Source organism: Crocodylus siamensis, chromosome 13, assembly GCF_052110815.1.
Source record: "Crocodylus siamensis isolate JL-2025a chromosome 13, ASM5211081v1, whole genome shotgun sequence".
Classification (NCBI taxonomy): domain Eukaryota; kingdom Metazoa; phylum Chordata; order Crocodylia; family Crocodylidae; genus Crocodylus; species Crocodylus siamensis.
In genome coordinates this window covers 3,434,086-3,461,046 of record NC_143407.1, presented here as the reverse complement: position 1 = coordinate 3,461,046, position 26,961 = coordinate 3,434,086, and the positions used below count along the sequence as shown (strand labels likewise).

General features: G+C 54.8%; 2 protein-coding genes across 2 annotated transcripts in view; both read left to right on the top strand.

Annotated features, from left to right (window-relative positions):
• LOC149853683 (complement receptor type 1-like) overlaps window positions 1–11,246 on the top strand; it is a 64,120-nt gene extending 52,874 nt beyond the window's left edge. The window contains exons 43-50 of the mRNA XM_090026325.1: window positions 1,150–1,344; window positions 2,703–2,885; window positions 4,329–4,514; window positions 5,325–5,507; window positions 6,117–6,296; window positions 6,778–6,960; window positions 7,524–7,706; window positions 9,427–11,246. Coding sequence (XP_089882451.1) covers window positions 1,150–1,344; window positions 2,703–2,885; window positions 4,329–4,514; window positions 5,325–5,507; window positions 6,117–6,296; window positions 6,778–6,960; window positions 7,524–7,706; window positions 9,427–9,467 — 1,334 coding nt within the window. The 3' untranslated portion in view covers window positions 9,468–11,246. The remainder of the gene's footprint in view (window positions 1–1,149; window positions 1,345–2,702; window positions 2,886–4,328; window positions 4,515–5,324; window positions 5,508–6,116; window positions 6,297–6,777; window positions 6,961–7,523; window positions 7,707–9,426) is intronic.
• Window positions 11,247–12,215: 969 nt separating this feature from the next.
• LOC149853682 (uncharacterized) lies at window positions 12,216–18,893 on the top strand. Its single transcript, XM_090026324.1, has 4 exons — window positions 12,216–12,378; window positions 16,041–17,116; window positions 17,190–17,281; window positions 17,616–18,893. Exons 1-2 carry the CDS (start codon window positions 12,216–12,218, stop codon window positions 17,102–17,104), a joined length of 1,227 nt encoding a protein of 408 aa, XP_089882450.1. The 3' UTR covers window positions 17,105–17,116; window positions 17,190–17,281; window positions 17,616–18,893.
• The last annotated feature ends 8,068 nt before the right edge of the window (window positions 18,894–26,961 follow it).

The window sequence follows — 26,961 nt, the reverse complement described above, 5'->3', positions numbered from 1 at the left end:
ACTGTCCTCTGGAGTTGGGACAGCAGGGAGGAGTGCCAGGTTCTTGGCCGCTGGAATTTGTTCTTTCCTCGAAGAATAAATAACATTAAAAGGTGGAGGAAAAATGAACCACCAGGACGGTGACTGCCTGTTGGGATTGGCCCCAAATGGAATAAAAATCTACAACTGAGGAGAAATGCACAGGACTTCACACCGTTGAAGCTGTTACATCTTTAGTACCGTGCAGTCGAGATTGTATTGGCGCCAGTGGCGTGGCGACAATGGAAAGTTGCCACTGCCCCGGGCACCTGGCCCCATCGCTATGCCGTTGTCCCTGTGCCGATTCATGTATTCATAAAGACGACATTCATTAGCACTGGTCTGGAGTCTTTGGTTGGGTGCCTGGTGAACTTTTATCCTCTGCCTAGGACAGGAATGGGCTCTGTATTTCTAAATACCTCTCTCTCGCTTCTTTTCTAATAGTCTAACCTCATGGGACGTTTTCTCTCTTCCCAGGGTGTCCCGTATTTTCGCATATATCTTAGGGAGGGGGACGCGATTGCTTCCACATTTTGAATGCTATATAGTCTAGCAGCTAAGAAGGAGGATATCTTATCTTTCATTAAAGGATCAGCCTTCCATTCAACATGAACAAAACTTCTTTTACCGTGCATTCAGTCGGCACATCAGTAGATCTGAAGGGATATTGCTAGCCACCGCTATACTTGTTATTGTGGTCACTTCCCACCACCGCTTGTAGATTTTCAAGTCGCATAACAGATTTGTCTAATATATTCCTCGTGAACATGGGGCCAATTGGTGTATTTATCCTTGCAGCGTGTCCATCATCTGAGGATGCACCAAGGAAATTGTGGTTTGTTCGTTCTTGTTTTTTTCCTTAGAGAGCGTAGGGATAAAACGAATGGACTTCAGAAGAGTATGTTGGAGAGAGAAGGTTGTTGTTGTCCATTTTTCACTTAAGACCGTCTCATCCTACTGATATATGTGTCATTAGTGAGCAAGAAGCGATGGGGCTGTTTACTCGGGGGCAGTGCTGCGCGGTCTAGATCAGTCCGTGCGTTTCAAAGCTAGGACATGCATCAAACTTGCCAAGTGAAACGCTTTGGTGCTAGCGTTGATTTCTGGAAATCTCCTTCTGTGTCTGTCCAGTTATTCTGTGTCCTCCGCCTCCATCCATCCTCCACGGGAAGCGCAGGCAGCACCTCGAGGAAGAATTCTCGTATGGGTCGTCCGTGACGTACACATGCAGCAGAGGTTATCAGCTCGCTGGACAGACCTTTATTTACTGCACCACCACGGATGGGCAAACTGGAGTGTGGAGCGGGCCTCCCCCACAGTGCACAGGTAGGGGTGTGCGTGTGTCTGCCATCCAGCCCTCCCTGTTGTTTGCCATCCCGAACGGCCAGGTTTTGACAAAGCGGCCTATAGGAGAGGTGAGTTGTTCTTGCTTCTCGTTCCAACTCGGATCCTCTGAAGAATTTCCTGTGGTTTACGGCAGACAGACTGAGCAGCACGGGGGCAGGAGATACAGATTATAAGTAGAGAGCCGTGCATTTGATGCACCCGTAAAGGCATCTCTGCAGGGCTGGGAGAGGGGCGTGTGACGCGGCCATTCGACACGGTGCTGACCCACAAGGGGATGGCCTGCGAGCGGTTTGATAGTGCTCCTCTGCCCACGCGTGTCGGGAATCCTGTTCCAAACCAAGTGAATTCACAGAAGAAGAAAATTTGCCTGTGGATACAGCATTCAGGTAGATCCAGGGGTTCTCTCCAAGCACTTGTCCAAACTACACCAGGCTGGACCTTTCCTGCTTGTCCCTCTGCTCGGACTGACTGCCATTGCTTGCTTGTTTGCACAGACGAAGAATAGTCCCGAAGGTCAGGGATGTACCTTGCTGTGGTTACATGCAGCCGTGTTGCACAGGTCTCTCATTTTTGCAGGGTTCCCTTTCCCTGCTGCTTGCTGTGATCCTTGTGTTTTTCCGTGACGTGACGTAGCGAGAGGCCGTGATTTCTCACACGGGCACCCCTCTGCTCTGCGGAGAACTGGAGTAAATGGGTTCCCCGCTTCCTGCCCGCCTCGGGGTTTGTTCCTCTCTCCTTACAGCTGAGAGCAGGACACTTTCACCCTCCTCTGCTCAGATTCCCAGCGTCTCTCATTGGCTTTTGCCGGTCCTTCGTCTTCTTCTGTCGAATCCTACCGTTCATCTGGCCATCTCCTGAACTCTCAGTGAACTTCCCTGGAATTAGACATGTTCTTGTCTGCCTGCTGCATGCCTAATAATGACCCAACTGGATTCATTTTTGGCTGTGAAAGCGACTGGTCCTGCACTTAACTTCTTAGCTGGGATCGGGTGGGGGTGAACGTGCCGCAAATGAGACACAGTTTGAAAAAGTAACAAGCGTCACTGTCTTGTGCCACGCGGTCACTAGAAAATACGCTTTGGCACCCAGTATAAATCAGGGTGGAGGGCAGATCTGCTTGTTTCCAGCTGTGGGTAACTCTAAGGTCTGCCTTGATCATAGACCAGGAGCAGGAGAAACTGCTAAAAATACTTGCCTGTGAAGTGTGCACTTGTTACAGGTGTTGGGTTTGATCTGTTTGCTGCGTGGTTTGCAGCCGGATGTTCTGGGGGTGCTTTGATTTGAGGTGTGCTTTCTACTGAGGCTTCTGTCCGTGTATTATTTCCCTTTCCCTGTAGAGGTGCAGTGCCCCCCTGCTCCAGCCATTGCCAACGGGAAGCACAACGGCAGGGCCGTGGAAACGTTCACCAGCGGGATGTCTGTCCGCTACCGGTGTGACCCTGGCTACACTCTGATCGGGGAAGCACAGCTTCATTGTACAGCATCTGGAGCCTGGAGCCACCCTGCCCCTCGATGCGAAGGTGCGTTTGGGTGCTTTCACCGTCTTAGTTTTTCCTACAGGCTCGAGGCTGCTCCATGATACGGTTTATTCTACACAGAGGGGTAAGGAGAGCAAGAGGACTTGTCGATACAGCAATATTCAAACACGCCCCTGAGAATGAGCCCTCCTGCGACCGTGGGAGGTGGCACCTTCGTAGCGGCAGAGGCAGTGCCGGTTCCTACAGTGAAACGATGCCCTAGCAGCCTTGGGGTTGCAGTCCCAGGGTGCAAACGGATCAAAGTTACGGGAAGAGGAGTGGGCTGGGAAATGTTTATGGCGAGTGTGTGAAAGGCTCTGAAGATAGTGGATGTCCAGGCAGACCCATCCCCCCAGCACATCTCAGTTAAATGTGCATGGTATCCAGGCTGTAGCTATATTGGTCTAGAGGAAAAAGAAATGAAACCTCATGGCAGAGGTGATGTCTTCTATTAGACCAATTAGATACTGGCAAAAAATTCTTGAAATTTTCTTGCAAGTATCTAGTTGGTTTAATAGAAGATATCACCTCCGCCACAAGTTTTGCTTCCTTTTCCAGTCCTTGCATGGGCACTTTTCTTCCTTCTCCTCCTCCTCTATTCTTAATCCCAGTGGAGCCATCCAGTCCTGGCCGCCTTCTTCATGAGCAGTAAAAAGAATGAAGTTGCTGCTGGAAACAGAAAGGATATCTAAAAAATGTAGGACAAATCTATGCAAGTCTTCCTTTTTTTTTTTTCCCCTTGTTCACATTTATGTTTAGAGTCTAATATTGGATGGGGAGAAGAACAGGGGGAGTGAGGGAGCAGCGTGCTGTGGTTAAGGAGTTTCTGGGGCAGAAACGCATCAAAGCGGGGGCTCCGTCATGCCTGTAGTGATTTGATTCAGATGGCTGTATGCCTTTTCCCATGGTTGGGATTTTTATGTTAAGACTTTCCTGCAATTTTTCCCCTGCCCTGTCTCACTGTTGGCACGTCCCTTACCTCTCTCCATCGCCAAAGGAACCATAGTATCCAGACCTCAATCTCCTCCTCCACTGGAACAGCTGGTACTTACAGCTCTGAACCGCGCTACTGCTTTACCATTCGCTGTATGATGTCTGGTACTTGGTGGCAGCCTGTTCCTCGATGCGAAGTTGTGTTTTTCTGCTCATTGCCATTTCTTTTCTGGGGGAAGTTTCTGGGTGTGTGACACCACAGAATTTGACTGAGAGCCTCGAGGTAAGCCTCCTGCCCAACGCATGTCACAGCTGGAGCCGAGACTTTCAGAGTCCCTCTGAGTGCAGCTGCGTTGCGTGGGTGATGCAGGGTTAGTTGGACTGCAACAACTGGTAGTGATGTGGAAATGTGTACGGGAATGAAGCTAGAAGCTGGGTAAAGGGTATGGCTCTGTGGGCAAGCTCCTGACTGTGCCACGCACTCCGACAGCTACAGGTTTTCTTATGCTTTAGTTTCAGCTATCGGCTGTGTAGCCCCCACGGTTCAGAATGGAAGAATAGCTGTAAGAAAGCGCAGCTACAGTCCTGGAGACACTGTGACAGTGGGGTGTGATCCTGGTTACATCTTGGAGGGCACCGGGGTATCCCAGTGCCAAGCTGGGGGCACATGGGACCCTCCAGTCCCCAGCTGTGAAATCAGTAAGTGAGCTGAAGTTGGCTGCCCGGTCAGCTGAGATCCCATTGCTGTGAGTATGTGGGGAGAGGAAAAGCCCCCACCCCAAGACCACCTTTAAATGCTGAAGAAGGAAATACTGAGATTTGCCAGCCTGTGAAGTTTCCCCAACCCCTGTTCTCATCTTTGGCTTCCCGGGAGGCGAAAACTTCAGAAGAGCCCTGACGAATTGAGACCCAGCCCATCTTGGGCACTGGTTTAATGTCCCTCCCAACCTGGGGCTCACCTGGGGAACCCAAACTACAGCAATGGCTGTACAGCTTGCATGAGCCAGTGAGGCTTTTCCTGGTGGACAACTGTAAAAATACTGCCCTTGCTTGCAAGTGGTCCCCGGGCAAGAAACCCCTGTCTCCTTAGTGCACTGATTTCTGACAGGTGACCCCCTGCCCCCCTCCCTGAAATGCAGAGCTCGGCGGGAATTGGGTTGGAGGTTTGACCCGAGCCCTGAGGTCTCTTGGGAGCTCCGTACCTATGAAGTGCTCATCAAAGGGGAGATGAACCCATGCACGCTTTCTGGCACCCCACACTGAGCTCTGGAGAATACTTGGTCTACTCAGTGGACCTGTTTCACCCTGCTTCTTTTCAGCTGGAGTTGTAAGCTTCTTGAGGTTTGGGGGATTTTATTTTTTCCCTTTTTTTATAAGGGATGCACTGCGATCGCAGCCTGAGCTCCCTTGGTTAAGTCTGGTTGGGGGCTGGCTACACAGGCTGCAGTAATTGTGCCTATACATGGTTGTTACCGAAATTATTTGCTTCTCCTCTCCCCTCTTTTTTAGCAACGCGATGTCCTCCACCTCCTTCCATTGCCAACGGGAAGCCCGGTGGCCAGGCCTCGGACACCTTCAACCCAGGATCGGTTTTTCTGTACAGCTGTAAACCTGGCTATGCCCTTGTTGGGGCGGCGACCATTCATTGTATGGAATCCGGAGCCTGGAGCCGTCCCCTCCCTCGTTGTACAGGTGCGTTTGGGATCTCTTTGCTAATGCCCATTGAGCCTCTGGGTGGGTTGGACACACAACAGGGAGAGAACCTGAGACGAGCCACCAGCTGCATGTCTGTCATGCTTCAACCCCCAGTGAGGCGTGCACAGGTGAGGTCCCTCCCGGGAAGGAGCGCTCCACCTGGCTCCAGGAGACCACCGCCCTTATCCCCCAGTGCAGCTGGACGATGCAGGTGCTGCAGCCATCTGTAAAGGTGGCCAGAAGGTGCAATAATGTAGAAATGCACTTGAAGTATGAATGGGTATAAAAGGACAACTCTAAGGAGAGGAGATGCCTGATCAAACTCTAAAGCAGTGATACTCAAGCAGGGTGCTATGGCGTCTTATCACTGTTAGGTGTGCAAACATGAGTTTTCACATTGCAGCCCCTAGCGCTAAAACATTCTGCCCTTTTGAGGTCTTTTTGAACAGCCAAATTGCTCCATTATTTTTATCTAGTCCAAAAAAAAAAGAGTGAAAACTAAGAGCTGATGTTATCTGAGGGGTGCTTCAAGTCTACTGAGAAGTGCCTTGAGCCTGAAAAGATTAAGGACTGAGCCTCACAGCTCCCTTGCACTTTCACTTCCAGTTGTTGGCTGCAAAAACCTATTCGTGGATAATGGAAGAATAACAGGATTCCAGAACATCTACAGACCTGGGGACATCATAGTAGTGGCCTGTGACCATGGTTACGTCCCAACCAGCACCCCGGAGTCTCAGTGTCAATTTGGAGGCAAGTGGGACCCTCCAATCGCCAACTGCAAAAAGGGTAGGTGTGCCTGAGTCTCTGATGGGCAGCTGAAGCGGGTCCTGTTATGATGAGCTGTGTCTAGCAGGCTGTGTATGGAAGGCAGATAAACCCTACCAGACCACATGCATATTTCAGATTATATCTGAAGAGGCGAAACCACTTTCCACTCCCCACCCTTCTTCCCCCTGTTACGTGGGGCTTTCACATCTCAGACCCCTGAAGGAGTAAGGCCCTAGCTGTTTTGCCCACTGGCCACCCTTTTGCCCATGCAAGCTGTGGATGGCCCCAAAGTGTGCAGCTTCTGTGGGGAAGGCAGACTGTCTTCTGCAAATTACCCCTACTTCATATCTGAGACCCATGAAGAGAGAGCGGGAGGTTGTGTCTGGTTAGGTTGCATGTCTCAGTCTTTAGATGCAAGGTCTCCATGTGCGCGCTGGAGACTTGCTTCTTGCAGATTAGCCTGAACAGCCTCTCTTTGGACTTTCTTCTCTCCCTTCAGTGCTGGAGTGTCCTCCTCCTCCTAATATTGCTAATGCAGAGCGCAGCCACCAGGCCCTGGAGGTTTTCACTCCTGGGATGTCTGTAGAGTACTTCTGTGATGCTGAGTACTCCCTGATCGGAGAGAGGTCCATTTCTTGCACGACGGCTGGAACCTGGAGCCTCCCACTCCCTCTCTGCGAAGGTGTGCTTAGAAGTTTTCCCTGGAGCCAAAAGGAAGAGAGGCTCACCTGGGCAGCAAAATTCATACGGGGGAGATTAAACTTTCATTTAATTACAGCCAGTTTACATAGCCAAAAACCCAACTCTTCCTGACATGGCTTCCCCAGTATAGATTATTTTCTTTGGAAGGGGTGGTGGGAGCCACTTTTTTGCCAGTGTAATTGAGTCAGCACTAGGGCTTTTGCCAGTTCAGAAATGCCTGTAATGGTTTTGCCATCAAAGCAGTGTCATAAATATATCTGAGGATTTTGGACCAAGTGCAACGGGCAGATTCCAAAGCAAATGATCCCTCACAGGGCACTGTGCAGCCAGCCCTATTCTCTAACCTTGAGAGAAGAGATCTCAGGTGGGAGGATATGAAATTCTTGGGTGTTTTAAGTAAAACTCAGCACGACCCTCTCTACCCAGAGACTAGCAAGGAGCCAGGGTGGAGCACTGGCACCAGGTTCTTGAAGCAGAAACACCCCTTGATAAGTAAGCTGGCCTTTGTGCTCCAGCTCATGCTTCCTGTGACTTCATTTTCAGTGATTCGGTGCACAGACCCCAAGATCCAGAATGGAAGGAAGCTGGATAGTCGTGGTCCCTTCTACAAGCCCTGGGACGTGGTTATGTTGGAATGCAGTGCTGGATACAGCCTGAGTGGCAGCTATGAGATCCAGTGTGGGGAGGATGGGGCCTGGGATCCCCCTGTCCCAACCTGCAGTTGGGGTAAGCAGGAATGATGGCTGCTCAGTACAATGTTATTATCCATATGGTCATGTGTGGAGGTAGGAAAAAGACCTAGCTTGGAGTCTGGGGTCAAGTTCAGATTAGAACAAGTTGAAATAGAAATATGTGTTTGAATGCCTTTATCTCTCAACTCTACTTGTCACCGGGGGATGTCAAAACTTGTGTGCTCAGCCTCTCTGAAATCCGGAGCTCCGAGTGCCCCACTAGTGAGAGCTCGCAAATTGCGAGTCACCAGCCTGATTTTTAAAATGGATCGGGATCGGATGATGTAAGTGTCCAGACGACCTGGGGCCATGTTATCCCCATGACAATACGTTACATACCTGACCCCACGGCTGCTGTTAGCTATAAGCAGGTGGTTAAGAAGGGCCCATATTGGTATAACACCTGGTTAGATGAAACTGAGAAAGAGGAATATTCTCCTCACCCCGAAGGGTAGTTTAATGGTAGGGGAAATGGATATATTGACCACAGAAATATTGTGGCAATGTCCTTTACCTCTTCTGGAGATAGACCGTGGTCGACAACTGACCAACACCGAATATTAAATTGAGCTATCGATCCAACTTGAAAAAATAGTCTACATACAGAATGACACAACCTCTTAACGGGGGGAACTTTAGCTAACGATGATGTCTCATAAGACTGAAAGCTGGCAGTGCCTGTCAGGGGGAAATTGAAGAATCCCTTTACTTCCTGATGAATTACTGATTAATATAGGGGCTGTGATTAGTATAACATAATTCATAAATCCATGGGTGATGGGAAAGAAGGGAGAAGAAACTGTATAGGGGTCTATAAACAGCTTCTATTTGCAACTGTGCACCCAAAATCAAAGCAAAAGTTGTAATGCGTAGGTCACCTGTATCTCTGTAGTGCAAGAGGCAGTGGAAAAGGCTCAGGGACTAGGATGAGATGGAAATAAACCTGGGGGGAAAGGAGAAGGAAAAGGTTGCAGTAGCCACTAACAAAAGCAGTAAACCCCTAAACAGTATTCTCGGCCTTCAAGGCCTAAAGGACCCAATCATGACAAGAAGCTTGTACAATGGCTCGAGAAGGCTGCAACAGCTAGTCTTACTGGAAACTCTGTATTGTCTTGGGGAAGTATGAGAATATTATCAGGGGTTGACCACAGGAAAAAGCAACTTAAAGACCGGGTGGCAAGGGCAGAGCAAGCTCAGCTCCCTGGTCCAGCTTCAAACACGGCATAAAAAAGTTGTTCAGTAAATTTAGCACAGTCTGCAGAAATGGCTGGAGCTGTACATGCATGAAAAAAGGACACCCCGAGGCAAACGTTTGTATTTATTTTTCTGACCCCAAACAGGTAGTTTCTGCCTTAACTTACTGAATAGGAGAGTGGGCAAAGAGGAAACTTCCCCATGCAGCTCATTGGTTGCCGTGGCTGATGTACAGCTATTTTAAAGCCTTTAAAATCCCAAACAGAAAAAAAAAAACTTTTATAAAAACAGTAAAAGCACTAGAAAAGCCTAGTCAGCACACTGGAATTACAACACAGATTAAGAAACCACAACAGCTTCTCTGAAAGGGGAAGGATGGAAAGTAAGTGTTGAAATGGTTATGGCATTCTCTCAGCCAGAGAGAAATCCAGCCTTTAGCAGGGATAGCTAGTTTTAAAGGAATTAGAAGCTTATCACACATCACCTTTCTTGTGATAAACTTGCAATTACTTCATATCTAGTTGACGTGTGGGAGTGTGAGTTCAAAGGTGGTGACAAGTAGACAGAAAAATCTTGTAAAGAAAGGTATCCTTTTCTCAAACCTGAAAACTACTGGGTTGGGCTGTCTCTGCTAAATGAAGAGAAGAAATTTGGGAATTAAGGTCACCTATGACAGATCAACTCAAACAACTTAGGGGCCAGATTGCAAAGATATTCCATGAGATTTTCAAGGGTGTTTAGACTGTGTTGCTGTAAAAGCTAAAAACGGGGAGAAATGACCAGTTCTAAGGCAACATTTTGTGGGACCTTGATAAAGAAATGGATTATCCAGGGCTCCACCCACTATCCCAAGCAGCTATAGGCATCTTTTGATGTATAAATCCAGTATTACTAAATGGATAGAGGCTTTCCCTACTAAAAATAAGCCCTACAGGGAACCAATCAAGGACTTGATTTCACTGGATCTGTAATGAAGCGATCACATCAAGGGATCGGCGTGAAACAAAGATTTCACATGCCATAGTAGCCTCCGCTTCTGAACAAGCTGAAAAAATGAATTGAGCCCTCAAAGGATCTCTAGCCAAGTGAACAGAAAAACCAGACAGTTTGGGATGTAAAACCCCTAGTTCTCATAGGATTACTTGAAGAAGGCACTTTGTGTCTGAAACCTTGTCTAACATCTCTCACTTGGTCCAATAAAAGATACCACCCAAAAAATCCATCCACAAGTAACGACTAATTTCAGTCTCTGTTGAATTGATGACAGAAAGGAAGTGAGACTTCCTGAAACGTGCCCCATGGATGTGCCAGCAAAATGAGAAGCAATAATTGCCGCAGCAGATTTCTAAGGAACTTTATTAACCTGGAAGCAATGTATTTAGCAGCTGCAAAGAAAATTGGCCAAACGGACAGAAGCTGAAACCAGCACTTGGCACAACTAACCTTAGACACCATCAACCTTGGAAGTCCAGCGATGACAGAAAGAATGGGCAGTGAAAAGCGTTCCTTTTCCCTTCAAATGGGAGAGCCCTGTTATGTGAAAATGCCAATTAACTTGAAGAAACGGGAACATAGAGGGGTACGTCAAACAACTAAGCCCAACACACCCACAAAATGGAGCGAGATGCTTGTTTTCAGGAAACAATGGATAGCCAATCCTGAATATAATATTTCTTGTTCATGACCTTGACTGGTAAATTTAATGTTACCCATAGCTGGATTTTTTTGTAATCTGGGAAAGGAGAGAGTTTGTTTTTATCTTTTTAAGACAAGCAACCTTTCCTTTGCAATGCACCGAGGTGGGAACCCGCAGGATTATTCTTTATCCTGGGCACATGGTGATCAAGTTCAGACTGCAGTTTAGTTTTCATCACCATAAAAACCCAGGCCTTTATTCAGCCAGTAGTCCACAACGTATCAGTACAACTAGATTGGACTTCTCAAGTAGCAGACCTTCAAAACATCAACCTTGGCAGGGGACCATACGGCGAAGAAATGACACAAGGTTCTTGAGGATGGCTTTTTTCGCACCCAGCCTGCTCACCATTGCTCAAATCACAGACTTGCTTGTAAAACCTGAAATGCAACTGACATAAAACAAGTTGTTAACATGTAATTAAAAGTTATCAGAAATGGTTAGCACTTCTTGCTCTGTCTTCATCTTCAGCTCCCTGTGTGCAAAAATGAAGTTTATTTCTTCTCTGGGGGGATATTTTACCATCTTATACCATCTATACTTTTCCCACAGCCAGCTGAAGAGACTTTGATTCTGAAAGCTTGCAAAAAAGAACAGCTTTCTTGTGATTTCCCAGTTGATCTAATAAAAGGTATAATTTTGGAAGCAAGAGTTCTAGGTTTTTGTATGTCTTCTTGATCCTTCTGGCATTGACCAGGTCACCTGGTATAGCAGGGATGGCCTTGCTTTGCGGCATAGCGTCACTCATGGACAGAATAAAGCCATTTTTTCTAAACTGTTGCTCAGTTCTCCTCTTACTTCTACAAGAAAGTCAACCCTTTATTTTCTTCCTTTAAGCACCAGTTAATCAGGTGCTTAATTGTGCCCTGGGTTTGATTGTTAGGAACTGCCCTTGGTAGACCAAATAGGTTTCCATTCTGTGAATGGAAGCAGACCTTAATGGCCTTGTGATCCAGACACTGCAGTGTAACTGGTTTCACTCTGGTCTCACCTTGGCATGTAATGCCAGTGACCTTAGAACTGGAATACCGTATTTCACAGTGTATAAATTGAGTTATGTTTGGTTGGGGAAGAGAGGGAGAAAAACTCCCCGAGCGGGTTTTGTGGTTGGGTGACTTGTTGTACAGAAATACATCCTTAGGAAGAGCTCCCCGTCAGACTTGGCAGCAGCGTCCAGTATGCGGAAAGAAGAGGCCATACGGCAAGGACATGGGGGAGGTGGTGGGGAAGATGCCGCACCTTTCAGGTGTCCCCTGGTAATTACTGCTGCTCTCGGGTGTTCGTGGTGCCTCGTGCTTGGTGATCCTGCTGCCTCTTTGACCTGACTGCTCAGGTACAATAGGAGGGTCTTCAGGAATGAAAGAGCTTTTGAGTGTGCAGTTGCTGTTCTGTGTGGTCTGATCTGTCTGTCCGTCTGTCATGCTCTTTGAAGTCTAGGATCAGCCACGGCGGCAGGACATGTGGCCCGAGTCAAAGGGGACCAGCACCTCTGTTTTCTTTCGCTCCCTTGTCTTTCTCCTGCTTCCCCACTCTCTGTGCTCCACCCTCCACAACCAGATTTGCCTCTACTTGCTTGGAGAAGAGGCAAGTCAGTTGAAACACCCTTTGTCAAACATGATTTCATTATTAGTGACCTGCTGCCCAAACCCAGAGATCTGGAATGGAAGGAAACTCGAGGGGCATGGCTCTGGGTATGACCGTGGCAATAAAGTGAGGTTTGAATGCAACGATGGCTATGTCCTGAAGGGCAGCTATGAGATCCAGTGCCAGGACGACGGTACCTGGGCTCCCCCTGCCCCAACCTGCAGTCTAGGTCAAGGTGACTCACAGGTGTGGGCTGGTCACTGGGGTGGGTGATACCTGGCGGGGCCAAGCACGCAGGGATAAGTGAACTTGCTGGGAATCCTGGCATTGGCTTTCAGCGGCCAACTTGGAAAATACAAACATCTGCCTGGACTTCCCCCCGTCTCTCCTCCTCCAGTCCCTGCGGTAGGTGACCCCTGACACAGGCCTCAATGAGTGTCCCAATGATGGAGAATCCCTGCTGTTAATGTAGACATGTACATTTTACACATAACAAAGACACTAAAGGGCATATCCGGGGATAGACAAGTAGCCCAATAAAGTCCTTTCATTTCTGGGCTGGAGCGATATTTAGGTGGGTGTGCCCACATCATCCTAGCATGTCTTGAGTTGTTAGCTCAACAAAAAGTTTGATGTAACGGTGCCTGGAGGGATTTTTTCCTCTTTGTGAATCCGGCTGCCCTTCACTTCTAAGGTGACTTGTTCACTGACCCGCTCTCCTTCCTCTCTCTCCTGGCTCAGGGGGGCCGTGCCCTCCACCCTCGTCCCTGCTCCTGGCTCTTCCCACTCTGGGTCTCACCCCGGCTTCGCTCCCGGCTCGTGGCCCCTTCCTGCGCCGCCCTGGGCGGGTCCCCTTCCCTTCGTGCTCCGCTCTCTGCCCCTTTCCTCTTGGCCCTTCCCTGCAGGCTTGCCCCTCTGCTGGACTTGTGTCCCCCCTTCCCGGGCTCCCCCCGGCTTCCTGTTTGCACTCTTCCCGCTTGCACTTTTCCTCTCTGTTCAGTCTCTTCCCCCTTTTGGGGTCTTTCCTCCTCCTGCAGGTCTCCACCCCCCTCCATTCCTAGGTGTTCCCCTCCCTTCTCCTGGGCTCGTCTCCCCGCTATTCCTGGCGCTTTTTCCCCTTATGCTTGGCTCTTTATGGCTTGTCCCAACTGGCCCTTTCACCTTGGGTCTCCCTCCCCCCCGCCCCCCAATTCTTCAGTCTCCCCCTTTCCTGGGTTTCCTTTCTCCTTGTTCCTCTGTCTTTTTCTCCTTGTTCTTCAGTCTCTTCCCCGCTTCCTTCTTGGGTTTCCCCCCTCCCTATTCACATCCCCCACTTCACTTTTGGCATGTCTCTCTGCTGCTTCTTGGGGCCCTCCCGTGTTCTTGGGGCTCCCCCCTGGCTCTTCCTCCCTTCATTTTTATACTTGGCTCATTTGCTCCGTTCTCCTTGGGGCTTTTCCCACCTTCTTCCTGCCTCTCCCCCCAGCCCTTTTCTTTGGGTCATTTCCTCCTGATGCTTCAATCTCTTTCCTCCCTTTTTTCCTCCCTCCCACCCCCCCAACCATCCTTCCCCTGTTTCTCCTTGGGGCCAGCCCTTCTCCCCCTGGCTCCAGGGCTTGTTCCTCCTTCCTGGCTCTTCCCCCTTCGTGCTTGCGGCTCTTCTGCCCTGCCCCGCCATCCCTCAATCTGCTCCCCGCTTCGTAGTGACTTTGTGGCTCTCCCCCCTGCACAGTGAGCTCATCTCCCTCTCCCGGGCTGTCTGCCCCCCACCCCCTATCCTTGCTCTCCCCTTTCTTCTTGGGTCTCTTCCCCACTTTCATTTTGCGGCTTTTGCCTCTTTCCTAGCTCCCCGCCCCCGTCCATTCTGGGCTCTTTCTCCCCCTCTTCTCCTGGGCTCTCTCCCCTCCATCCTTCTTGGGTCTTTTCCCTTGTTCAGGCTCTTCCCCCCCTTATCCTTGGGGCTTCCCCCTTCATCCTTTCACATATCCTTCCCTCCTCCTCGGCTCGTTTCCCCTCCAGTCTTGGGGCTGCCCCCACTTAGTCTTGGGTCTTCTTTCTGCCCCCTTCTTGGTGGGTCTTTCCTACCCCCTTTTCCTCTTGAGTCTTTTCTCGCCTTCTTCTTCAGTCTCTCTCCTTTCTTCAGAGTCTTTTGCTCCTCCTCGGCTCTTCCCCCTTTATTCTTGGGTCTTTTCCTCCTGGGCTCATTATTCCTAGTGATGAAGGTTCGTGCTGGGCGATATTTCTCATCTGGATGGTAGAGAAGAATTAAAATGGCCTCTCTGTGGCTTCTTGCGGGGCACGACCGGAGTCAAGGCCAGACCTTGCTCCATCCTTGGACTCGGCTCCTCCCTCTCCTTGTCTTCACAAGCTCATGACAAACGGAGCGGACCGGCGCGCTGATGAGCGCACGGCATCCCCTGCCCTGGGGACCAGCTGAGACTGAGGGCTGGCACGTCGGCGTCACGGCAGGAGCAGGGGTGCTGTGAGGCCAACGCAGGGTCAACCCCAGCGTACGGGGGGGGGGGAGGGCAGAGAGGGTTCAAGTCACAGCCCAATTTTTGGGGCAAGCGGCATCACAGGGTGGTCAACATAGGGTTACTACAGATCACCCCCCCTAATTAGGTAAAAGGTCACCACCTTATTTGTGGGGAAACCAGGGGTCACAGAGTTTGACTTGGGGTCACCTGAGGTCACATCTGGGGTCAACTGCAGGTGAAACCCCCTCTAATTAGGTGAAAGGTCACCAACTTATTTTTGGGGATACCAGGGGTCACAGAACTCAACTTGGGGTCACCTGAGGTCACATTTGGGGTCAGCTGCAAGTCAACCTCCCCCCAATTTCCCTGGAGACGAGCCCCCGGGCCTTGCTCTGCGCCCCGCCCCGGCCTGCAGCCGGGAAGCAGGGCCCCGGGTCGCGTCTCGTTGCGCCGGGCGAGGCTGGCGGAGGCGCTGCGCACACGCTGCAGGGGAGGCTGCGGGCTCCGGGAGGATCCCGAGTGCGCTGGGCCCCGAGGCTCAGTGACCGCCCTGTAACTCGGGTCCAGGGCTCTGCTCCCCTCTTCTGCTGCTCCCGGCGCTGAGGTGCCCCCTGCACACAGGGCTGCGCCCCCCGCCCCGGGGACGAGGCCTCCTTCAGCCCTCTGGGCTCTGGGGCTTCCGCGGCGGGAGGCGGACGGCGTGGCCCCCACGTCCTGTCCGGCCCTTCTGGCCACGGGGCAGCTTGGCCCCCGATCGAGACCGCCTGGGGCACCTGTCAGTCGTTTGCCCCAGTCCTCTTTCCTGCCATGGCAGGGGGTCAGACTAGATGATCTACTCAAGGCCCTTCTGACCCTAGAAACTAGGAATTAGGTGAAAGGTCACCAACTTATTCTTGGGGGAACTAGGGGTCACACAGAGTTCAACTTGGCGGTCACCTGAGGTCACATTTGGTGTCAACTGCAGGTCAACCCCCAATTAGGTGAAAGGTCACCAACTGATTTTTGTGGAAACCAGTGCGCGTGCGCAGGGAAAGTCAAGGGGCCCAGAAGTGAGGGCCTGAGCCAGCCAGGCCCTGTGGTGCGGGTGCAGGGCCTCCCCCGGTGGGTGCGGCGGGCCTGGGTTCATGTCCCGGTCTCCCCCTTTTGTGGGGAGGCGCCGTCCTCCTGCCGTGGAGGGGCCCGGCGGGTGCGCCTCAAGGGGCCCACGGCCGGAGCAGCTCTCAGCCTCCCCCGTTGTTACGGTGGTAAGCATGCTACCCTAGGTGGCAAAGCCCTGGCCTACCCGGAGCCCTCAGGCCCCCGCTCCTCAGCGAGTCCCTGGCGCCGGCTGCCCGCTGCGCGCAGAGAGGCCGTGCCGGGGAGGGCAGCCCCCTGGGCATCTGTGCCCCTGGTTAAGCAGTGGAGAAGCCGCAGTCCGCCCAATCAGGGCCGAGAGCGCACGCGGCGGCCAATCACCGCGCAGGATGCCGCAGCTCCCTCCCCCGACACGCGCCGCCAGCCCCGCTCGCACTCGGCCGCCGCGGGGGAAGGACGCGCCCGTGTGCGGGGCCGGTGCTTCCCCGCGGCGCGTCCCCGCCGGCTCCGCGCGCGCACGAAGCGGCCCCGGGCGCCGCCACGCTCCGCGCGAAACCCGGCTCCGCGCTGCCCCCGTGTGGCGCGCTCCCGCGCTGCGGCCCGAGGCCTGACGCGCGGCTCGGTGCTGCCCTCCGGCGGCCGCGCCGGGCACGGCCGCGGCCCCGCTCAGAGCCGCCCTCCCGGGGCCGCGGCGGGCAGCGCCGCTCCGGGGGCGGCTGCCGTGTTCCTCCGGCCGCTCGCCCCCTGCACGCGGGGCACTGCCTCCTTCGCGGGGCAGGCCCTGTGCTCCCCGCGAGCGCCCCGCCCGCCTGCAGCCGGGAAGCAGGGCCCCAGGTCGCGTCTCGTTGCGCCGGGCGAGGCTGGCGGAGGCGCTGCGCACACGCTGCAGGGGAGGCTGCGGGCTCCGGGAGGATCCCGAGTGCGCTGGGCCCCGAGGCTCAGTGTCCGCCCTGTAACTCGGGGCCAGGGCTCTGCTCCCCTCTTCTGCTGCTCCCGGCGCTGAGGTGCCCCCTGCACACAGGGCTGCGCCCTCCGCCCCGGGGACGAGGCCTCCTTCAGCCCTCTGGGCTCTGGGGCTTCCGCGGCGTGGCCCCCACGTCCTGTCCGGCCCTTCTGGCCACGGGGCAGCTTGGCCCCCGATCGAGACCGCCTGGTACATGCCAGCTGGCATTCAGCACGTCGCAGGCTGTCTCCGGCTTGAGGGCCCAGCCGCAGCTGTGTGCAGGGAGCACCGCCCGGTCAGCAGGGTTTTCCGTGGTTGTGGTCACCGTTCACAGTGCCCCCCGAGCACTTCTGTCCATGGTCCTGGCCTGTCATGCTCTGCTCCTGGCTGGCCCAGATGTTGGCCTGCAGACGTCTGGCCCTCCCCGCTTTCCGCGGACGCAGTGACTGTGAATCTGGGTGAGAGTAAAAGAGGGAGAGAAGTGCTCTCTGACATGCTGCCTTACATCCGGTGTCTGTCTGTTTTTTTAAGCCCCCGGAAGGAGAAGCAGACAAGACGGCAGATGGGCAGGCATTAGCCACTCAGGAGGGAAGAAACCCCCGCCCGCCCAGAGGGACGGAAAGGTAAGGGAGTTTGGACTCGGTGTCTGTCCTCTCTGCAAGTTGCATCCCCAAGTTGTCGACCTTGTGATCAGCACCTTGTGGAAGGTGGGAGCACTGGGACCTCCTCGTACAGCGGATTCCTGTCGTAGGTCCTGCTGTTGTCATACACGGGTGACTGCTAGGGTGGTACTTGTCCTCTTTTACTAAACTGGAGATATGTCACATCCCCCTTGTTTTTAAAGGACACCAAGCTCGAGAGTACGATGGGCAGCAGGAGCTACTTTTTACTCTGTTTTGACTGGGGTGTGGGATTCATTGCCAGTCAACTCCCGTTCTGTTTTGTGTACTCTTGCAGGTCCCTGAAGGGCAGCTGGAGAAGAAGGAACGGACGCAGGAGAAAAACGTTCAGGAACAAGAAGTGTGGGTTGGGGTGGGCAGGAGGAAGGGGAATGTTTAATGTCTGCTTAGATGAGTACAGATGGAGACTGTTGAGCGCTTCTCTACACTTTCAAACACCCATTTGGAGCAAGCAGCCGCACGCTTCAAATTGCACCGTGCACTCGGTCTTGGGTTGGCCCCGAGGTTGGCTTGGAGGTTGAAGCTTTGTGCTAGTTGTGCATTTTGATATGCAGCAGTCAAGGGTTTTGCAGGTTGTTTGGCTTTGCTAGTTAAGCAGTGGATCAGAATGGATGCGATTGAAGGCAGTGTGTAGGGTTGTCGAGCAGTTCTCGGTGTTAGCGTAGAAATGCAGGTTTGTGCTGAGTTCTGTTTGTGGTTAGTTTGTAGCTTGTGGGGCCACTTTGAGGCTGTTTGTATCTGTAAGTTAAGGCTCCGGGAGTATTTGGAAGTGTTCAACCTCCAGCTCCACAGGGATGAAGATCTTGTCCTGTGTCCAAATAATCATAACGGTAGTTGGCATGGCCAACTTCGAATCGGTAGCAACAGGTGGGCCTAAGATCTGCATAGTTGCACAATGAATGGTCTAAAGAACTTCAGCTTGTGGCTGGTGCTTCTCTATGCTGAGATTTGGCCACCAGCCTTTCCTGTTGAGAGCTGGCTGAAGGATGAACTTTTTCATTCTGTCTGCCGATCCAATCTGTGTTCTTACTTGTGCAATGCAAATATTTCCTCTTCTGTTTGACCAGCGGTAAAAGAATGTGGAACACATGGTTCCTAGTCTTCGGTTTACAATTGTTAACGCACTTTTTTTTGAAGAAATAAAGTATAAGGTCAAGTGAAGTTGTGATGCTTTGGATAATTTGGGGAAGTTCAGCTGTTGCTTGTCTAAAAAGAAAAAATGGTCCGAATAAAAATAAAAAGCTGTGGAGACCAATGAGCTTCTAGGTTGTTTTTTTTTTTAAGTGTGTTTTTAGGTGTTTCAGACCTTGTTCTCTGAACACCTTTAGTACAAGTCTTACTATTTCTGATGGCAGGGTGGGTGCTTTTTCTCTAAGGGCTGGGTCCTGGCAGTGGGAAGCTGCATTGTCACCGTTGCAAGACCGACTGCGTGGATCCCCAGCTGCCTCCAGATTTTCGTGAGTCCTGTAAGTCCAGCTGTGGTCCTGCCCCACTTGCCTGTTTAATGTAATGTCCGCAGGCTTTCAGCCAGCTCTACCCATGTCATCCCTGAGGGGCTGCTGAGTTTGAGGGAGCAAAACCCATTTTATCGTGCTATTATATCATTTTAAAAAAAAATCATTTTTATTTCTTTTTCATTGTCATTTATTTCATTTTCATTCTCATTCATTTTTATCTTCTCCAGCCTCTAGTCTTTTCCCTCTTTCTTATTGCTCCCCCACCAACTTCAGAGGCCTCCAGCCCACGCTTCGCAGCACTGTGCCCCACGGCCCCCTGGCTCTGGGGGAGACCTGGGGCTGGCGGGCAGCAGAGGCCTCAGGCTGCCCTCGGGGAGCTGGACAGCTGTGTCCCGCAGAGCACGGATACGTGGGGACCAAGGGAAGACCACCTGCCCACATACCCTCCCCAGGGCCTGGCTCAGACCAAGGTCCAGCTGCCTCTGGGCCTCAAAAGGCAAAGGGCCACGAGCTGGGCGGGTGCCGGGCAATACCCAGACGGACCAGCACCCCAGGACGGCTGTCGTCACGGAGGGGTCACCGCACCGGGCCCAGGACGCTGCTCACTGCCCCAGCAAGCTTGTGCCGTGTTAAGGCGCGCAGGAGCCACACAAGGGGCAGACCAGGCGCTGGGGTAGAGCCTTGCGCTGGGGTAGAGCCTTGCTCCTTAGGGGAGGGGGGGCCATGCCCAGGAGAGCTCTCCTGGGGCTCCTCTTGCAGTGGGGCCAGTGCATGTGCGTAGGGAAAGAGTCAAGGGGCCCAGAAGTGAAGGTCTGAGCAAGCAGGGTCCTGTAGTGCAGCGGGCAGGGCCTGTGGCTGTGGGTGCTGAGGGCCTCGGTTCAGGTCCAGGTTCCCTGCTTTTGTGGGGAGGTGCCATCCTCTTGCAATGGAGGGGCCTGGAGGGTGCGTGTCAAGGGGACCAGGCCCGGAACTGCTTTCAGCTCTCCCCAGTAGTCTGGTGGTAAGGGTGCCACCTGAGGTGGCAAAGGTGGTAGGTTCAAGTCCCTTACTGTGGTAGGAGCCCTTGGGGTCCTGGATTGTCAGTGAACCCATGGTCCTGTAGCCAAGGGTGCACAGACAGAGGTTGTGTGGTAGAAAGCAAGGGAGAAAGATAGTTGTGGGAGGCTGGGAGTGATGAGTGAGGGCTAAGGAGAAAGGGGGTGGTGGGGTGGAAGAAGAAATAAAAAAAAAAATCAGGCCTTGTTTTAGAGTGCAAAAAAACCCACCCCTGCTTTTCTTTCCATGTTTCCCCCCCCTCTGCTTCCCTCAACTTGCCACCCCTACCTCATCCTGCTTCCATGCACTTGCCCCACTACCTCATTCTGCTTCCATGCACTTGCCACTCCAACCCAGCTCCCAACCCACCTCACTTTCCCCTACCACCACCACCACCACACAGGTCAACCTCCTTGTCCACACCTGATCACAGGCACCAGGGACTCACTACAGACACAGAAACCCAAGGGCTCCAGTCACTAGTGGGGCTTGAACCCACCACCTTTGCCACCTACGGTAGCACCCTTACCACCAGCCTACTGGGGAAGGCTGAAAGCAGCTCTGGGCCTAGGCCCCTTGACACGCACTCGCCAGGGCCCTCCACTGCAGGAGGACAGCGCCTCCCCACAAAAGGAGAGAGACCCAGAACTGAACCCAGGCCCGCAGTACCCATGGGGAGAGGCCCTGCACTGTGCCCCCCTGCACTGGCTGCTGTGGGGGTGGGCTACATCGCACCCCTGGCCTGGCCTCGCCTCCCCTCTCCCCCTGCCTGCCAGGGCTCCTCTTTTCCGCCGCGCCGGGGAACGAGGCGGCCTCTGCTGCTGAAACCCGCAGCAACGACCGGCCGGCCCGACCCGCGTGCCGCCCTGTGCCCTCGGCCCGGCTCGGGCACACGCGGGGCTGCCAGGGCAGGCGGCTGCCCTGTGTTTCAGGGCTCCGCGGTGCCCGGGGCAGACAGTTATGTCGTGGGCCAAAGCCCCGGAACAGCTGCCGGGCTGGAGGGCCCCGCGCTACGGCCCGGCCCAGCCCCGGCTTCGCCTTCCCCCGCCCCGCGCCCTCCCGCCGGGGCCCCCCCGGCCCGGGGCCGCAGCAGCGCCCGTGCTCGGCGCCAGGCCTGTGGAGACGACCCGGCTCCGCCGCTCCCGCCCGGCACGAGGCGACGCCGCCGGCCCCCGGCGCTACCGCGCATGCTCGGGCTGCGGCCTTGCCTTGACTGACGGGAGCGAGCCCCGCCCCCGGCCAGGCGCGGGCTGCCCCCCCCGGGCTGCGCTTTGTGCGGGAGCCGGGCGCGCCGGGGCGGGCGCAGGTGGTGCGGGGCAGGGGCTCGGGGAGGCGCTGTCTGCGCCCGGGCCGGGACCGGGCGGCTCCAGCCGCCCTCAAGCCGAGCGCGGGAGCCGGGCCGGCGGCCATTGCCTCGTGCCAGGCAGGGGAGCGCCGGAGCCGGGTCGTCTCCACAGGCCCGGCTCCGAGCACGAGCGCTGTTGTTGCCCCGGGGCGGGGGCGAGGCCCCGGGCCGGAGGGTGCGGGGCGGGAGAAGGCAAAGCCGGGGCTGGGCTGGGCCGTAGCCAGCCCGGCAGCTGTGAGGGGGCTGTGCCCCGCGACATAACTGTCTGCCCCGGGCACCGCGGAGCCCTGACACACAGCTGCCGCCTGCCCTGGCAGCCCCGCGTGTGCCGGAGCCGGGCCGAGGGCACAGGCTGCGCGGGTTGTGCCGGTCGTCGCTGCAGGTTTCAGCAGCACGGGGCTGTGACAGCGCGGCGGCGGGGGAGAGCTCTGCCCCGCGACGTAACTGCCTCCCCGGGCACGGCCGCCTGCCCTGGCAGCCCCGCGTGTGCCCGAGCCGGGCTCCGGCGCCGGGTGCCCGCGGGTCGGGCCCGTCGTCGCTGCAGGTTTCAGCAGCAGGAGCCGCCCGGTTCCCCGGCGCGGCGGAAAAGAGGGGCCCTGCCGGGGGCAGGGGGAGCCCCGCTCGCAGTGAAGCCCCCCGCCCCGGCCAGCACGGGACGTGTAGAGGCCGTGCCGGTGGGGGGGGCATCCCAGTGCAGTGCGGCTCCGGGGCCCGTGCCACTGCCCCGGGCCCTGAGGCAAGGGGGGGGTGGCGCGGCTGTCCCAGGGCTCCAGTGGGCCCAGTGCAGGTGGCAGGTCAAGGGGCCAGGAGGAGAGGGTCTGCCAGAGCTGGCTGGCAGTGCAGGGTGGTGGAGTGGGACTGTGGGTTTGAGTTCTGCTGCCGATATCTTGTCCCTTTTAAGCCCCAGGGCTCGGGACACTGCCACTGGTGGCAGGGGCTGCAGGTTCAAGTTTCTGCAAGGCTTGAGTGCTGAGCCACCTGGTGTCCGCAGGGTTTTTTGTTGGCCTGGTTTTGGGGTGCAGAGGCAGAAAAAGCAAAAACACCTGATTTTTCAAGAGCAACTCTTTTGCTCTTCCTGCCACACCTCCATCCCCCACGTAACCCAGGCCCTGGCCAGAGAGCTCCAGCCAAGGAAAGATTTGAACCCACCACCTTTGCCACCAAGCATAGCACCCTTACCACCAGACTACTGGGGAGAGATAAAAGCAGCTCCGGGCCTGGGCCCCTTGACACGCACCCTCCAGGCCCCTCCATTGCAAGAGGACAGTGCTTCCCCACAAAAGGGGGGAACCTGGACCCGAACCCAGCACCCACAGCCACAGGCCCTGCACACTACACCACAGGACCCAGCAGGCTCAAGCCCTCACTTCTGGGCCCCTTGACTCTTTTCCTGTGCACATGTACTGGCCCCGCTGCAAGGGGAGCCCTGGGAAGGCCGCGGCCCCTGCCTGCCTGGTGGCCAAGGCCCCAGGGCGGGGGCAAGGCTCCTCGGGGCAGGGGGCCATGCCCAGGAGAGCAGGCTCCTGCCTCGGACGGGGCTGGAGGAGGGGGTGCTGCAGGCAGGTCTGTCTCCAGCCCGTGCCCAGGGCGGAGAACAGCGTCTCACAGCGGGGACCCCTGGCCTGCCCCTTGCGCAGCTCCTGTGCACCTTCGCACCACACAAGCTCGCTGGGGCAGTGAGTAGGCACAGCGCTGTGGGACGTCTTCCTCCGCCCTCCCGGGCAGAGCACTGTGACCCCTGTATGAGGCCACCAGCCCTGGGGTGCTGGTTCAGGTATTGCTCAGCTGTGAGGGAAGCAGTGTGGAGTCAGCTAAAATAGAGCAGCCCTTCAGGCTTACCTGAGAGCCAAAGCACGGGGCACTGGGTCCATGCTCTGTTCTCCTGCACCCAGTGCTCATGGTTGTCATGCTTGGGAATCAGGCACATACAGAGAGAGTCTTGGCGAGCTCCCAGTGCAGGAGCTCAGCAGTAGGCAAGGAGAGGAGTTACCCCGACGACTGAGAAATTCATTGGATAGGCTGACTACACAAAGCAGGTGATGCTCCCTGACCCGCTCGCCACCACGGCGCAGTCCAGAGGGGTGAGTATGGAGGGGAAGGGGGCCCATCCCACACTCAGAAGATAGGCTACAGGCTCAGCAGCAATGCCCAACACATGGCTGTAGTAGGGCCCTGCCCTCCCATCGCTCTTGTGGGGCTGGGAACTGGGCAGAGCAGGGGCCGCAGCAGGGACTGGGGATGGGGAAAGCCCGTGGCAGGAACAGTGCAGGGCTGTAGGTCAGGACTGAGGTCTCCTGGGGCGGTGAGGTGGGGAGCAGTCCAGGCCACCGGGCACCAGCAGTTGCGGGTTGGGACTGGGGGGCGTTAACAGAAGTGGGATGTTCGTGCGAGAGGAGTGCAGGACTGGAATAGCGTGAATCTCTGCTGGGTACATGCGGGGGCCGAGAGTTGGGAGTGAGGGGCGTCAGTGAGAAATGGGGGGCTGTGGGTTGAGAGTGAGGGGCAGCACGGGGAATGTGGGCTGTGGGTTGGGAGGGGCATGACTGGGTACACGCGAGGCTGCGGGTTGGGAGTGAGGGGCACCAGTGAGAAATGGGGCGCTGGGGGTTGAGAGTGAGGGGCTGGCTACAGGGGGGCTGTGGGTGGGAGTGAGGGGCATCACTCGGTACCGGGGGGGCTTCGGTCGGGAGCGAGGGGCACCGCTGGAAAATGTGGGGGCTGAGCACAGAAGGGCAGCACTTACCGGGGCTCCCACTCGGCCGCTTCTCTGCCTTTATCTCGGGGTCGCTACGCCCAGCTTGAAGGCAGGAGGGCAACCGCGAGAAGTCTTCTTGTGGGGGAGGGATCCAAAACCATACCTGAATGCTCTATATGGGTGCACAACATACTTTTCACGTATGTAAAACTAAACACATGACTGCACCGAGAGGCCAAGGTAATGACATGCACATACCTATAGCTATGTGCCCTTTGATGGAGAGAGTAGCGTGTCGTGTTGCACACGCACACGCACACCCCTCTTTGTCTCTCTCAGGCTCAGTGCAGTCTCAAGTTGTTCGAAGTCGCTACGTCACCTCCACCCCGTCCTCAGAAGGTGACTTACTTCACACCGAGGATCCCCAGCCGGCTGCCCGCTAGAACTGAAGGGGTGTGTCGCAGTTCTTACCGAACCACAGCGAGGTTTCATTTCGTTTTTTCTCTTTAAAGAAGAAATAATTATTTCCGTGCAAATCCCCGCGGCGACCACACGCGAGCCCGGACGCAGCGCCAGCACGCGGGTTTCGCCCCGCCCCTCCCGGGCCTCGCTGGCCCCGCCCACAACCCCCCGCAGCCAATCGCCGCTCCCCCGACAGTGACGGACAGGAGCGCGAGGATGCTCGTGGGTGCAGTGCTGGGACCCAGCCGCAGGAGGGCAGCAGCGAGCGCGCTTTCCTCCACGCTGAGGCGCCGTTTCTGGCACGGCCTCAGGAGCGTCCGCCTCGCTGGGCCGGTGCGTGTGGCAGCTACGGGCTTCCTTGCGCTTCAGTTCCATTTATTGGCTGTATAGCCCCCCCTGGTTCAGACCCAGCTACAGTCGTGGAGGCGCCATGACAGTGGGGTGTGATCCTGGTTACATCTCGAAGGGCCCTCAGGTATCCCAGTGCCAAGCTGGGGGCACAGGGGCCCTCCAGTCCCCCGCTGTGAAATCAGTAAGTGAGCTGAAGTTGGCTGCCCGGTCAGCTGAGATCCCATTGCTGTGAGTATGTGGGGAGAGGAAAAGCCCCCACCCCAAGACCACCTTTAAATGCTGAAGAAGGAAGTACTGAGATTTGCCGGCCTGTGAAGTTTCCGCAACCTCTGTTCTCATCTTTGGCTTCCTGAGAGGCGAAAACTTCAGAAGAGCCCTGACGAATGGAGACCCAGCCCATCTTGTGCACTGGTTTAATGTCCCTCCCAACCTGGGGCTCACCTGGGGAACCCAAACTACAAGAAGGCCTGACACAAAGGCAGACTCTGTCTCATGGGAATTGCCAGCTCTTTGTATCCCAGGTCCCTGGTTAGAGGCTGCTGGAGAACACGCCTGTTGCTAGTAAGGAAGACTGACCCAGGCTTTGCTCCTCTTGGGTCCATGGAGGGATGCTGGTTGGATTCAGTGGTGGGGAACTTGCCCTTCTGCATGATCTGCTGGCTCAGCATATGCAAGCTGGATAATTGCTTATTGCAGTCATTTAAATGAGCAGTTTGGGGACTTTTTCTCTCACTGTAGTACTGGGGTGTCCCCTACCTCCAAATATTGCTAACGCAGTGTGCAGCAGCTGGGAGCTGGAGGTTTTCCCCCCTTGGAGTGTCTGTAGAGTACATCTGTGGTCCTGACTACTTGCTGGTTGGACAGGAAAAAATTTCCTACACTGCCTCTGGAGCCTCCCTCTCCCTTACTGTAAAATTATATTCGTGTAGTGTTCCCAGGGGCCGTGGTTTTCAGCCTGTGGTCCGTGGATCCCTGGGGGTCTGCAGATTATCTAAGGGGTCTGAAAAAGGTGGCTGATCAATCAAAAGCATGTGAACACCCACACTTAGAATTCAAAGGAAGCTGCAACTCCATCCAAAATTTTTTAGGGGTCCGCAAATAAAACAAGGTTGAAAACCACTGCCCTAGAACCGAAAGGTTCTTAGGACAGAAGTTGCTTCAAGATACAGGCTCACCCTGGCACAAAGATTTGTAGCAGAGAATTAGAGGTCTGTTAACTAGATGCAGCTTGCATGAGCCACTGAGGCTTTTGCTGGTGGACAATTTTAAAAACACTGCCCTTGCTTGCAAGCGACTCTTGGCCAAGAAACCCCTGTCTCCTTAGTGGACTGACTTCTGATAGGTGACCCCCTGCCCCCCTCCCTGAAATGCAGAGCCCGGTGGGAATTGGGTTGGAGGTTTGACCCGAGCCCTGAGGTCTCTTGGGAGCTCCGTACCTATAAAGTGCTTATCAAAGGGGAGATGAACCCATGCACGCTTCCCAGCACCCCATACTGAGCTCTGGAGAATTAGTTGGTCTGCTCAGTGGATCCTTGGGTTCCCTTGGGTTTTACCCTGCTTGTTCTCGATCAGAGTGGTAAGCCTCTTGGGTTTCCTTTTGTTGTTTGTTTGTTTTTTCTTTTTTAAGAGGATGAAATGCCCTTGGAGCCTGAGCTCCCTTGGTTAAGTCTAGGTAGGGGCTGGCTACACAGGCTGTGGTTGTTGTGCCCATACATTATTGTTACTGAAACGATTCCTTTCTCCTCTGCTCTCTTTTTAGCAATGTAGTGTCCTCTCCCTCCAGCCACTGCCAGTGGGAAATACAATGCTAATCCCGCAGGCACCTTCAACGCGGAAATATCTGTTCTGTACAGCCGTAAACCTAGCTATGCCCTGGTTGGGGTGGCGTCCATTTATTGTACCGTGCCTGGAGCCGCCCCATCCCTCGATGTACGGGTGTATCTCTTCGCTAACTAATGCTCATTGAACCAATGGGCTGGTGGGACGCTCAACAGGGAAGAGACCCTGAGATGAGCCACTAGTTGCATCCCCGCCAGCTACATCTAGTTACATCCCCACCTGCCCCCGGGAGTCTCAGTGCCAATTTGGGGGCAGATGGGACCTCCCCCGCCGCGGTCCCCAGCTGTGAAAGTGGTAGTTGTGCCTGCATCTCTTGACAGCCGAGTTCTGTTCTCATATGCTGCGAGTGACACGGCAGGACCACCTTGGTTGCTTACCAGAGCAGCCGTTACAGTGCCCTGAGAGGTGGGGTTTCAGTGCTAAACTGCTTGGGGTTTTT